We start from the raw sequence: 13633 nt of genomic DNA, 5'->3' as shown, positions 1-13633 counted from the left end.
TTAATAATTTTAATATTTTTGCCCCACCCATCTGACTGGGTTGCCCCAGCCACTCTGTGCAGCTTCCAACATATATGAAAACATAATAAATCATTAAATATTAAAGACAGTCCCTATACAGAGCTGCCTTCACATGTCTTATAATAGTTACCGATATACTTGTCATCTGATGAGAGGGCATTCCACAGGGCGCCACTACCGAGAAGGCCCTCTGCCTGGTTCCCTGTAACCTCACTTCTCGCAGTGAGGGAACCTCCAGAAGGCCATTGGAGCTAGATCTCAGTGTTCGGATTAAACAATGGGGATGGGGGCACTCCTTCAAGTATACAGGGCTAAGACCATTTATGGCTTTAAAGGTCGGCACCAACACTTATTCTGGTAATTGTGCAAATGAAGGACGTTTGAATTTTCTGAGCTCAGTAGAGTAATATAAAGCAAGCTAATGAGGCTAGACACTTTTGTTAAATTACATTGCTGTTTACTAGGCTGTGTTTGGTTTCCTTAAAATTATCTCAGTAAACCTGAACCTATCAAGACATCTAATATCTGTTGAATGACTTGTTGCTATTAATTTAACAATAATTTCATAGCTACTTTTGAAGAATCTATTTTATTTATCAGTGAGTTGTTTTATTTAATTATTTAAGTCCAAAATGCTGAGTCAAAAAAGTATGTGCAACACTGCAAGCATTAGGCAGTGAGACACAGACATGGCCTAAGAGGTGAAGCCAGGAAATGTTTTGCAACACCTGCCTCTTTCAGTACCTCTTTCCTTTCATCTAGGAACTGCACACTGTTAAGAAATAGTTATAGTAATCTTAATGTATAGTTTGCTGCAACACATGCTTTACAAAGAATGCCATGGAACTGGGAATCCATTAGAAAGGTTTTAAGATAAAATGCATGCCACAGAAAGTGCATACCCTCATTTTCCAGATTTTTATAGCAAATACTTCATCATAGACCACCCCATCTCTCTGTAGCGGATTCGTGGAGGTCAGGGGTGGATGGGTGAAACATACCTATTGACAGGAAAAAAATCAACAGCTTTGTAACAGTTTTAGCTGATAATGTTTGAAATATCAGCAGTTTCCATGCCTATTTCAGCCAGAGTTTAAAATCTCATACATTCTGAATCCCAACTATGTTGTCAGCTTTGCTGTATAGATATTTTCCTTTTTCCTTTTCCTTTTTATTATTAAAAAAACTACTTTCTTGATATGCAGTTCAAAGATTAGCAACATGCATGCTTCTAGAAAAAGAAAATGAATATATCTTCATATTCCTCTTTTTAGGACTTGCTTATTGAAAGAGCACTTCTCAAGCAACTTTGAATAATTGGGAATATGCTGTTCTGTCCCTTGATTTGCAGAACAACAGAGATTCTTAAAAGAGAGAGTTCCCCTGACCCCATTTATATATCTCATTTTGGATGGTGACCACCTTTATTTGCATTCTTTTGTTTTGAAATCAAAACCTCTCCATCTTATTGCATCTATTTGTTTGGTTCATTGTGCAATAGAGACGTTATCAATTCACCATTCTCCTGATGAGCATTTCATTTCCTTACATGCTATTTGTCCTCAGGAGTACCTGCAATTACAAAGCAAATGTTATGTCACTCTACCTTGATGACTAGATTAATTGAATTGAATATAGGAGCAAGCCATTTGCTCAACCGCTGAGCTATCCCTCTTCAGTATGAATTACCAATAGTGGTGCAGAATTGAAGCAAATAGGCTTGAGGTGCTGGCAGTGCCCAAGAGAAGCAGAGACCAATTCAGGGGCAATGGTGATGGAAGGGAAGGAGTCAGAGAGTCCATGGATCTCATGAGACTTGTGGTCCGTCTCTTTAGGAAGAGTACTCTAGAGAATATTGCTAGAAAACTGTTCTTACTAAATGGGAAACCCCCAACATGTTGAGTTAACTAGTTGCCAAAATTGTGAAAACCTTTTGGAAAAATGTATTTCCGAGGTTTGATGGCTCATAACACCTGATTGGCTCTCTAAACACTCATGGCTATATTCAAATGAAGGAAAACTACTACATGTCATCCTAAGCCAGTTGTGCTTCCTTTTTCTGGTTATTTGGCTATAACTTTTGATAGAATACAGATAACTGAACAAACTTTGTTGCATTACATTCCTCATTAAATTATCTTTCCATTGATGTATAGTTTTATGGTATTGCTCCCCCAAAAAGTGGTGTTAAGAGCTATCAAACCTCAGAAATACACTTTTTCCAAAAGACCATGCCACTAGTGTACATTGCATGGTCTTGCTCCCAGGTATAAGCCAGCTAAATGCGTCCCTAATTACCAACTACTGCAACTAAAAGATGGTAGATTTGCCTTTCTCTTTTGTTAATCAAAACTCACTGAGCCAATTTGTTAGCCTATACCAAGGGGGAGGAGCCTAATCTGTTTTGGGGCCTTGGGACTCTCCTATGGCCATTCCTCCTACACAGGCCATACCCCTCATTGCTTACCCTGCTCAGTTGGCCCCCTTGGATGCTTTTCCCTGGCTGGATTGGGTCCCTGAACTGCAATGATGCCTCTTGCTTGTCTGGATGGAGAGCAGAAATATGTGTGTGTAGATAGAAATATCTGATATCTGCATGTAGCCAGCTGTACAAAGTCAGGAGTCACACCCAGTGCTCCACCGTTTCCCTCTCTGGCCCTGCCCACCACTGACATGGCTCCCAGAAGATTCTCCACCCCTGGCATATAACTATCCAATTCCCATCTAATGAATGACATCCTGCATTTCTCCCTGAAGATTCTCCAGAAAACTCACAAGGTCTGATGAGGTTTGATTTTCAAGCACATATATAGGCTGAATATATAGAGACTTTTATGACCTGGGGAAGAAATCCCCTTATTGCCAGTATCCACATATATATTTTTTGCAAGGTAAAGTGTTATTCAGCTGATATGCCAGATTCCTATCCAAAATCATATTTAGACTTGATGTACTAACTTCAATTCATTCTAGACATTCTAATTGATAAGAGAACATGCTTTGGGAAAGTTTAGCTCCACCCTTGTTATAGGAGTCAAATAGGGAATGATGAGCTTTCACAAATAATATACGTATCACATTTTTCATGCATTCTATGCTTTAAAATTATTATTTAAATTATCTTGCCCTGCATCCTGCAGCCATATGCTAGGTCAGTGCATTAATTGTAATCTTCTGTTTTATCAAGCATTATGTTTTGAATCTAGCTGCAAGCCTGCTTTCCAAACATGAAAGGCCATTACCTAAAAGGATGCTTTCAGTTAATGCCTTACCAGTATGAGAGTCAGTTAAGTGTGTTAAGACATACTGTCTTGTGTATTATCAATGCTCCAGTCACTCACGGTCCTGTACAAAATAGACTGCTGTTACTGCACCCAAAATAGCAGTATCAGAATGGTTGGTATGACTGTCATTGTGTCTCTACAGCAATAATAGTTCTAAAAAACCCACAAGAGAAATATCTCTCTGGGGTGCTTCCTGTTCCTTGCTGCTGTTCCTGTTTCAAGTAATGTTCGGAAGAATCCTGTGAAAAAGCAGCTCGTTATTCACCCATCAATTTGCAGGTGTAAATTCTTATGTCGAAGGACCTTCTCTCTCATGGTTTCCTGCATTTTTGTTGCTTTGAAAAGAATGATTTGTTAATTGTTGCTCTGCCGTTTGGAAAAAAAATTCCAACAAATAAATATTGATGCCCTTACTTGTTCAAGTTCAACGTGGCCAAAATGATTGAAGTGCTGAATTTCCACCTCTTCCTTGCACGATGCAGAACTTTAGCTGGTGTGAACAAGATGTCATGTTTATGAAGCACCAATTGCTATCCTTTCATTAATGGGGTTCTTATAAATTTATATTTAGATGGGCTTCTAGGAAACCTGATAAAATTTTAATCCAGTGTAACTGAAAATGCTTTTTATAACACTGAACAGGAAGGCAAACCCATATAGGGTGGCCTTGTTACCCCCCCCCCCCATTGTAGGTAGAGTTTTAACAAATAGCATGGAATAGCAAAATCATTCTCTAGTGCCAAGTAGGTGGGAAGTAATCATAACTTGGACATAATACCTGAAATCCCTGTGTTATTATCATTCAAGATCATTCCTTTTGGGAACAGGAACCAAAGTGGTTCTAATTATAAATCAGTTTTGTTGTTGTTGTTGTTTTGTTTCCAATAATGACTTAAGAATAAAGTCCTGTGCTTTTTCATCCAGGTTATCTGTGCAAAATGCTCTGAATTTAAAACACTTGCTGACAACAGCCGCCACAACCGGGTGTGTAAAGAATGTTTTCAACTGCCGTCAGCAACTCTGTGTGTCTTGGGCAATGAAGGTGCAGGAGAACAAAAGAAAAAAATGGCAACAGAGGTATATTTTGTCATATTAACACCTAAAACGACTAGTTACTCAGCAGAAGCATACTTTTCATTGTTAAAATCATTTCATGGTCTTGCCTCACAATACTTAAACATTCAGAAATCCATCATTTATTACATAGACCTACCAGAGGACCAGTTTCATGGTTGCTGCTGCATTATGTCTTTTCAGTCCTTTCAATTTTATTTTATATTTTTCTCCCTGCACAGAAACCACCCCCATGCACATAATTTTCAGCCATTGTTGCTTTCAGCATGAACAGGGGGGTTGCACATTATGGAATGAAGCCCAATTCTCAGGAGCAGAGCTGTAGATGTATAATGAAATTGTTTTATGTTAGAGCAATTATGTACTGACACTTGCACATTAGAGAATTCTGCCTTCTGAAATCTTCATTTCCTTTAAAATGTGGATTGTGTGGATATCAGAGTAACAAAAAACAAAAAAGGCAATAGCAGCTGCTATATTGAGAATTGGTTTGGCGCAGCAGACAAAGTGTCGTGTTAGGATGTGGAACTTGAAGATTTAGATCCAAGCAAAGCAGTTAAACCTGTGCCAAGGCTTGATCTGTTGCCCTTTCACTTTTAGCTATATGGCCATACACAGGGAGGGATGTGTGTCAGCATGCATCAAGGATAAGGACTGTAAACACTAAGCATGCAAGCCATTGATAATATAAAGTTGTGCTGCAAAGGTTTAGAATAAATTATCAGTGCAAGGAGGTACACAAGGTTTTAATAGATGCAAGGAACGTAAACCTGATGATTGTACCAGCTACACTGATTATATAATTTGTAGTGCCGCTTCTTCTTCTCCCTCCAGAATTAAAGCTGTGGCTGTATATTAGGTTTTTTCTGTTCTGTTGTTCTGTTCTATTGTAGTTCTTTTATATACTGTGGAGTCCCTGAGATGGTTGGCTGGCACCTTGTACGCCTCCTTCCAGCAACTCCTGCGGCTAAGCTGGTGCCAAAAATGTTGCTCTGTTTTACTTTGGACCACATCAGCAAGGCTGAGAGAGGGGGCTTGTCGTCTGGGCAGCTCAGGACTTCCATACACACTGCCCAGGCTTGCACCCAGTGGGAGGGGGTCACTTCAGTGCTGCTAACACAGGTGCTTGACTTCACCCCAGAGGTGCCTTCTGTTCTCTAATAATAATAATAATAATAATAATAATAATAATAATAATAATAATAATAATAAAATAAATAAATAAATAAATAATCTATTATTTATACCCAGCCATCTGGCTGGGTTTCCCCAGCCACTCTGGGTGGCTTCCAACAAAACATTAAAATACAGTAGTCCATCAAACATTAAAAGCTTCCCTAAACAGGACTGCCTTCAGATGTCTTCTAAAAGTCTGGTATTTGTCATTCTCGGCATCCCAAATGGCGGACGCCACTACTGAGAAGGCCCTCTGCCTGGTTCCCTGTAACTTGGCTTCTCGCAGGCCCTCGGCACTGGACCTCAGTGTCCGGGTAGAACGATGGGGGTGGAGACACTCCTTCAGGTATACTGGACCGAGGCCATTTAGGGCTAGGGCTTACCGATCAGAAGGTCGGCAGTTCGAATCCCTGCAACAGGGTGAGCGCCTGTCACTCAGTCCCTGCTCCTGCAAACCTAGCAGTTCGAAAGCACGTTAAAGTGCAAATTGATAAATAGGTACTGCTCTGGCAAGAAGGTAAACGGCATTTCCGTGTGCTGCGCTGGTTCGCCAGAAGCGGCTTAGTCATGCTGGTCACATGACCTGGAAGCTGTACGCCGGCTCCCTCAGCCAGTAAAGCGGGATGAGCACCGCAACCCCAGAGTCATCTGCGACTGGACCTAACGGTCATGGGTCCCTTTACCTTTTACCAACACTTTGAATTGTGCCCAGAAATGTACTGGGACCCAATGTAGGTCTTTTAAGACCGGTGTTATGTGGTCTCAGCGGCCGCTCCCAGTCACCAGTCTAGCTGCCGCATTCTGGATTAGTTGTAGTTTCTGGGTGACCTTCAAAGGTAGCCCCACATAGAGCTCATTGCAGTAGTCCAAGTGAGAGATAACCTTATATTGACTACTACTGACTTATATTTGCCTCTCTCCAAACTCTGCTGTTAGGAATCCCCATCCATAGCTTTCACTGCAGATCAGACCTCCCTTTGCTTCTATCAAATGACTTAACCTGCCATGGAGAAAGAATGAAAGTCTTGGCAATCCACCAGCCAAAAGCAACCTGGCAGGGAGGGAAGACCCACTGCCCCACCCTCCCAGTAGCAGCATCACTTCTGCTTACTGGAATTGCCTGGGGGTTAGGGTTAGGGTACAGAGAATATATGGACCCACCAAATGGCTTTAATTACCTTTCTTACTCTTCTACTTGGAAATATGCTTCTCGTAACACTATAAGCAGTTCCTTGTACTGCAGACGAAAGCTGTTGCAGAGGAACTGTAATGGGGGAATCGTCGCCCCAAATCCAAGTTTTTGGATAATCCTAAAAGCCATGCAACTGCTTAAAATACAGTACAGTGAAATATGACCTGCTCTCTCAAGTAGGGCAGCATACTGTTCACATTCAGGAGAAAGGAAGCTCATCTCCTTAATAGGGTTAGGCATTTAGCTCTGTGCTAAGTCTTAGAGATTCAGGTAAAACACACAAGGGAATAGCACCGAATGCAGCCTAATCTGGGCTGCTGCCTTGTACTATGAAGTAACGGATGGACGTCTTTGGGTTACATCCAAGGAAATGCTCCTAGGATTAGGGGTTCAAGTGTTTTCCCCGAATTAATATTTCATGAACTCAGTGGCTCTTCAAGGATTTGCCTTTTTTTCCTGATCTATTAGCAGATGTGTAGTTTCTCTGGAGATTTGTTATACAAAACATAATAGGTACAGTGTTTCCATTCCTAGAGGCTCTTCTGCTTTTTTGATATGTGGTTCTGGGCAAATTATTGATTTAATTCACCACCACCACCACCACCACTTGCATATCACAGAATAGGATTTTCTTTTTTCTAAAGACTCCAGTGAAGTCAGTGGCAGGACACCTAAACCTCGTGCCATTTGCAGCTTGCAGAACATAGCGCCGCTATTATTTCTAATGGTTTTTCTTCAGAGGTGTTTTTCCATCTCAAGTGTGCTCATTCAGCCCACCCTTGTCTCCTGCCTGTTCACATAGCCAATGCAAGGATTTGTAGACTGTAAATTTCACACAGGAGATGCCACAGTTTAAGCTTTTAAAAAAAATTGAAAGTACATCTTACTAAGGGGAGCAGAGCATATCCAACTCCTCACAGTTCTGTTTGCATGCTAAGGTGCAAATTGAGAGTTGTCAGCACCTGACACTCAGGCAAATGCTGCTATTAGGTGATGCAGTCTCACAAAGACCATCCCTGTGCAAGACCTATTGAAACAAATTGAAGTTGTGTCCTTGCATTTTGTCATGATGGTCTCATACACACACACACACACACACACACACACACTAATTAATTAATTAATTAATTAATTTTTCTGTTTTACAGTTTAGAATGTTCATTTAAACCTTTAAAAAACCTTAAAACTTCCCTTCTTCTCTTTCCATGGTTCATTTTGCATAACATAAATCCCTGCATATTAACTAAACCATTCAGTATTCCATTATTAAAGGTTAAAGACACCTGACAGTTAAGTCCAGTCGCGAACAACTCTGGGGTTGCGGCGTTCATCTCGCTTTACTGGCCGAGGGAGCCGACGATTGTCCACAGACTGTTTTTCCAGTTCATGTGGTCAGCATGACTCAGCTGCTTCTGGCGAACCAGAGAAGCGCACAGAAACACCATTTACCTTCCCGCCAGAGCGCTACCTATTCATCTACTTTTTCCAAAATGTTTTTCCAAAACATTTTCCATAAAAACCCCAGAGTCCTTTCTGTTGGAGATAATTCAGACTGAAATTCCCATGTGTCAAAAAAAGGTTATTTATGCAGGCCGTGTTTTGTTAGCCCCAAAATGGCAAACAAGCGAGGTCCCAACTAAAGAAGAATGGGAACTTAAACTAATGGAATATGCGCAGCTTGCGGACCTAATATACAGAATAAGAGAACAAGAATAAAATACGTTTAAAGAAGATTGGAAAATGTTTATTGAATATATTGGAGGAAATTGTGTACACTTGAAAACCCTGGCAGCATTAAGATAAATTCAACAGTGTAAATAAGTTTTGATGGATGTAATAATGGAATCAGGATGATTTACAGATCAGAAGGTCGGCAGTTCGAATCCCTGAGATAGGGTGAGCTTGGTCCCTCCTCCTGCCAACCTAGCAGTTCAAAAGCACGTCAAAGTTCTAGTAGATGAATAGGTACCGCTCCGGCACCTATTTTTTGACACATGGGAATTTCAGTCTGAATTATCCCCAACAGAAAGGACTCTGGGGTTTTTTTGGAAAATGTTTTTAAACATTTTTTTCTCAATTCATTATAAATTATTTCCCAATACTGTTTTACCCTTTTACACGCCCATGGTCTTAACAATACTAGGTTTTGTTTGCTCACAAATTAATGAAAGTCATATATTATGGAGAGAGGAGACGTATGGAAATCCCAGCATTACAGACTTCAAAGATGTCTGGCATCTCTGAAACAGCAGGGCTATGCTCTCCCTAGCAGCAATCCTATGAATACTTGCCTGGAAGGAAGTCCCACTGAACACTATAAGTCTTACTTCTTAATAAATATACATTGGATTTAGCTGTTCTCACAGATTTGGAGTGGATTAAAAAAAAAATCCCCTCCCTAAATAATAATTTTAAAACCCTGGAGATTTTATTTATCCTTGCAGCAGCACTGCGCTGTGACTCTATTCACTTGTGCTGAAGCAGCTTCCTAATTAATTTTCATTCTCCTTCCAACCTACTTTACGTATGAAAGTAGCTGTATCATCTTAATTGCTGTTCTCAGCTTTGACTGTGGAGGTGGGGTTTTCAGCTTAACATTCTCTAAAAACAGTTCAGCACCTACGTGCGAGTCTTTTAATCCTGGTTATATGTAATGATGATTAAACCTCTGTATGCTTAAGGATTAATACCTTGGTAATCACACTTCTGCTCCCATGGACCATTCATGAACAAATATTTGAACATAAACCAATAAACCATTAAGGTGCATAATAAATTGTAAATGCCTTCAGCACAAGCGCATGAATAAACACTGCTTGGTTTATTTGTTATATATAGAAGCAAAGCGTTTTGGGAGCAGAAAGCAGCCTTTTCAGCAGTCACCTCCTGTTCCAAGAAAAAGGAAAGACTTGGTGTAAAGTTTGGGTCACCATCCCTAAGGCTGAACCTCTCGTCTTATATCTACAAGGAGGCAGTCAGGTAAAAAGCAGAGCATCTTACATAGCTGTTAAAAATATATATTAAACAAGTCATACTGAGAAATGGTCTGGAACAGTTATTCCTAAGCTATGTGCCAGGGCTTGTGAGCATGCTGCGTGAGAACCGTACAGGTTCAGGAAACTAATGGATTAATTTGTAGGTTTTTGTGCATCCACTGTACATCCCAGTGAGGCTGCCTGCCACGGCTGATCCAGTACTCTGCCCTTTTCCTTTCTTCAGTCAGCTTCCTCTGGGGAGAACTAGCTGCCCTCTAGGGAGGCAGCTCATTGCACCTTTTACTGTAAGCACAGATAACTCTTACACTTCTTCAGCAGAGCAAGTACCCCCAATTTTAATTTGCAGGGGAAAGTGTGCTCTGAGATCAGATGATTTGGCTAGAAGGATTTGGCTTCCTTTCAACAACAGAATGTCTTGCAGGCATTCAGAGAAAGCATTCTCGTCTTTTGAAAATGATAAATGAACTTCTTGCTTTCATCAAAAAGGTGTACAACTATGATAATTATTTATCCCGCCCCCACCCCCGTTTTTAAGAGATGCATTTCCCCCCACCAAAAAATGAAGATCTCAAAGGGTTTATTGAGCTTTGAAAAGCATTCATCCTCCCCAAAGATAAAAATCACAAGGCAGAAAGACTGCATGCCTTTAAATCTTCATTTGATTTATGAAGCTTGGCGTTCTGACAGTATTAGATCTGTGCACTTGCAGAAGTGCTGAGAATGTGTTTTGATAATGCATGAAACAAGTAGATTTCCTCAGCTCGGGCATACTTACAACTAAAATCAAATTCACCAGATACATACAGGATTAATACAGTAATAGAAGCAATCTCCAGATCTCTCCCTGGCGTTTATACTGGGATGATAAAGAGGAGCAATATGTTGACTGACAGAATATGTAGAAAAATTGCTTTCCTATCCCAATTGGGTTGAAAATCACTATGTGTGCAGTGTCAACATACGCACATCAACAGTAGCCCCAGGAGCCAGTGAGAGCGAATAGTAGTAATTTGCGAATATTGTTATGAAAAAAAGAATCAGAGTGGATGCCTTAAAAAGCCCAGCAGCTTGGTGCATCTCTGTGCACGAATGCTCCCTGGTGCAAAGTGGTGGTGCTGCTTCTCCGGTTATCATTCGTGCAATCCCACATGGATTTGTGAGGGAACTGCAGGGCACGTCAGCTAATGCAGTCTTAACAGTAGCTGCTCTTGTAATAAAGTGAAGAGAATGTTGCTTTCTTTGAAATATGCCTCTTTGCAGAATGCTGGTGGAATGTGTGCGTAGAATCACTAGAGAGGTTGTTATTGAGAGAAGGCAATCTGGGCCTCATAACTCTTGAATCCAAACTTTGTAACATTTGTTGTGGTTTTCTTTGAAAACCCCTCAAGGCAAAACAAATACACGAGTCAACCATTTTTGTGTTTGTTTAGTTCTGTTAAAAAACAAAATGAAAACCATGAACTAGATTCTAGATTCTTCCCCCCCCCCTTTCTAAAAACCCAAGGCAGTTTACAAGTTAATACTGTTCAAGACCAAGGAGTGCAAAGAGGCCACTGCATAGCGAAGTCCATAGAGACCACCTGCCCCCCCAACTGTAGCTGGTTCAGTGATTAGGGGCAGGCAAGGCATCTTTCTGAATGCAGACTGCTATGATCTGTGGAATTTCACAGGGAAAAATCACTGATGTCTGAGAACATGGGCAGGGAGGCATCCCCTCAACTCTTCATCATCCCAGGAGGTTTCTTCAAAGAGGAAGATTCCTCACAGCTGGTTCTTGATACAGTTTGGTGAGAGTCTCTTCCTTGACCTCTGTGTCACTAGCATTCCAGGGCTTCTTGGTTTCAGAACCATCCCAGCCCTGGCCCACAACACAACAATTCAGTCGTCATGATAAGATGACCTCTCACTAATAATATCTTTAAAATACATGCTGATAAATGCATGTTTTTTATACAATGTTTTATCTTCAAGTACTACTCATTCCTAGAAAACTCTTAAAATCTGGAAATAATGGCTATCCTCTTGAATTTTTTTCACCAGTTTACCTGTCACCTGCTTTCTTTTTATTTTTGGTTTTGACTCCTGCTTTTCTTTTGTGTGCGTTTAGGATGGTCGGATTCCACGAAGCATACCCCTACCAGGATATGAAGTTGAATTTCCGCATTCTGGTGAGAAGTTTGACTCAAAACATGTTTTCAAACTCTGCCAGTCCCAACAGACTATGTATTTCAGTGCAGACGATGAAGAGTTGCAAATAAAATGGATGGATATTCTCACCAAAGCAGCTAAAGGGGAGATTTATGTTCCAAGTGAAGGAGCCAGTGAGCCCTAAAGCCTTTTTCTGGGGTCCAAGATATATTTCGGGAGCAGGGGGCTGAACTCGATAATCATGGCACTTTCAAAATATGTATGGTTTTCTCCCCACCCCCTTATTATTGTACATTCATTACATACAGTACTGATTGTCTGGCATATATGTTAGATGGAAAAAGTAAGTGTAGTAATTAATGGTGTTCTTGTTGACATTGATGGAAAAGAAAAGAAGGAGCAAGCATTAATTTTATTGAAAGTAACTGCGGGGAAAAAATCATAATTCAAGTTAGCCATCTTCAAACACCTAAAGGGCTGTCACGTGGAAGATGAAACAAGCTTGTTTTCTCCTGCTCCGGAAGGTAGGACCCGAAACAATGGCTTCAAGTTACAAGAAAGGAGATTCCGTCTAAACATCAGGAAGAACTTTCTGACAGCAAGAGCTGTTTGAGAGTGAAGCAGACTCCCACGAGACGTGGTGGACTCTCCTTCCTTGGAGGTTTTTAAGCAGATGTTGATGTATGATCTAGTTGTGATTCCTGCATTCCAGGGGGTTGGACTAGATGGCGCTTGGGATCCCTTCCAACTCTATGATTCCCTTACTCCACTCCCCCACCCTGTATTTCTGTTCCTTTCAATGACTGTTTGAGTGAAGGATATGTATAGTCCGTGTGTTACAAAAGTGCTGCCTTTAAGTTAAATGTTGTACAAGGCTTGTGGCTGGCCACTGACATGCTGTTTTCTGTCTTCTGTTTTGGGATTTTTTAAAAAAAAATAATGGTCTCCTCTGTGCTGTAAGAACAACGTGATGGATCTGTTTCATTTGGTAACTCTGTCCTTTCTTACAATGACTTTTTTCACTAGACAGATACTGAGGAATACGTTTGTAGAGTTTTCTGAAAGGCATTGTGGAAGGCACCTTGAAATCTCAAATATCAAGTATTCCTATATATATATAAATAAATATAAATATTTTTGTTTTTGTTTTTTACTTTTACCCACACTTTTCTTATTTCTTTATACAACCTCCTTTTTAATGTATGCAATCAAATGTTTTACACTGCAAACTGGGATGTTCCCAATAAATGGACAGTTTTAGTACACCCAGTAAAGGTGACCTTTTTTAGGACGATTAACTTTTTTGAGTAATCAAGGATTTATTTATATAATTTGTAAATACCACATGTTAAGCTTCTTCTTTTTTTTACAAAAGTGATCTAACTGAAACTTAGTCTGTCAGTTAAGACACTTGTATAAATTGAATTTGTAATTCGTTTCCTGTGTACTTTTGTTTGCAAAAATATTTATGTATGCAAATAAAAACCCATGCCATTGATTCCTGAGCCAGGTACTCAACGTAGAAATTTTAGGTGGGTATCACCTAAGAGGTAAAACCAACGTTCTTGGATTCAGTCACTTGCGTCACGTGGCTCTTCTGGTCCGTGAATCCTCTTGTTTCCCCCTCATCATGGCTTCCATGGCCATGTCCTAGGCAGCTTGCCACACCTCTCCATTCCAATGTTCTCAGTATGCAGGCCAGGACTTCATCGTGCAGCCCGTGGGCTCCTTTTGCAACACGA

At 40.5% G+C, this 13633-nt stretch overlaps 1 protein-coding gene across 2 annotated transcripts in view; it reads left to right on the top strand.

The window, feature by feature from the left end:
- Nucleotides 1-13389, top strand: part of FGD3 (FYVE, RhoGEF and PH domain containing 3) — a 106522-nt gene extending 93133 nt beyond the window's left edge. For both annotated transcript variants that reach the window (XM_081898309.1, XM_081898310.1), the window contains 3 exons: nt 4230-4382; nt 9586-9726; nt 11851-13389. In XM_081898309.1, coding sequence (XP_081754435.1) covers nt 4230-4382; nt 9586-9726; nt 11851-12075 — 519 coding nt within the window. In that variant the 3' untranslated portion in view covers nt 12076-13389. The remainder of the gene's footprint in view (nt 1-4229; nt 4383-9585; nt 9727-11850) is intronic.
- The last annotated feature ends 244 nt before the right edge of the window (nt 13390-13633 follow it).

The sequence above is a fragment of the Podarcis melisellensis genome (genome assembly GCF_964234715.1).
Source record: "Podarcis melisellensis genome assembly, chromosome: 2".
In the NCBI taxonomy this organism is placed as follows: domain Eukaryota; kingdom Metazoa; phylum Chordata; class Lepidosauria; order Squamata; family Lacertidae; genus Podarcis; species Podarcis melisellensis.
This window is presented reverse-complemented; position numbering and strand designations above follow the sequence as displayed.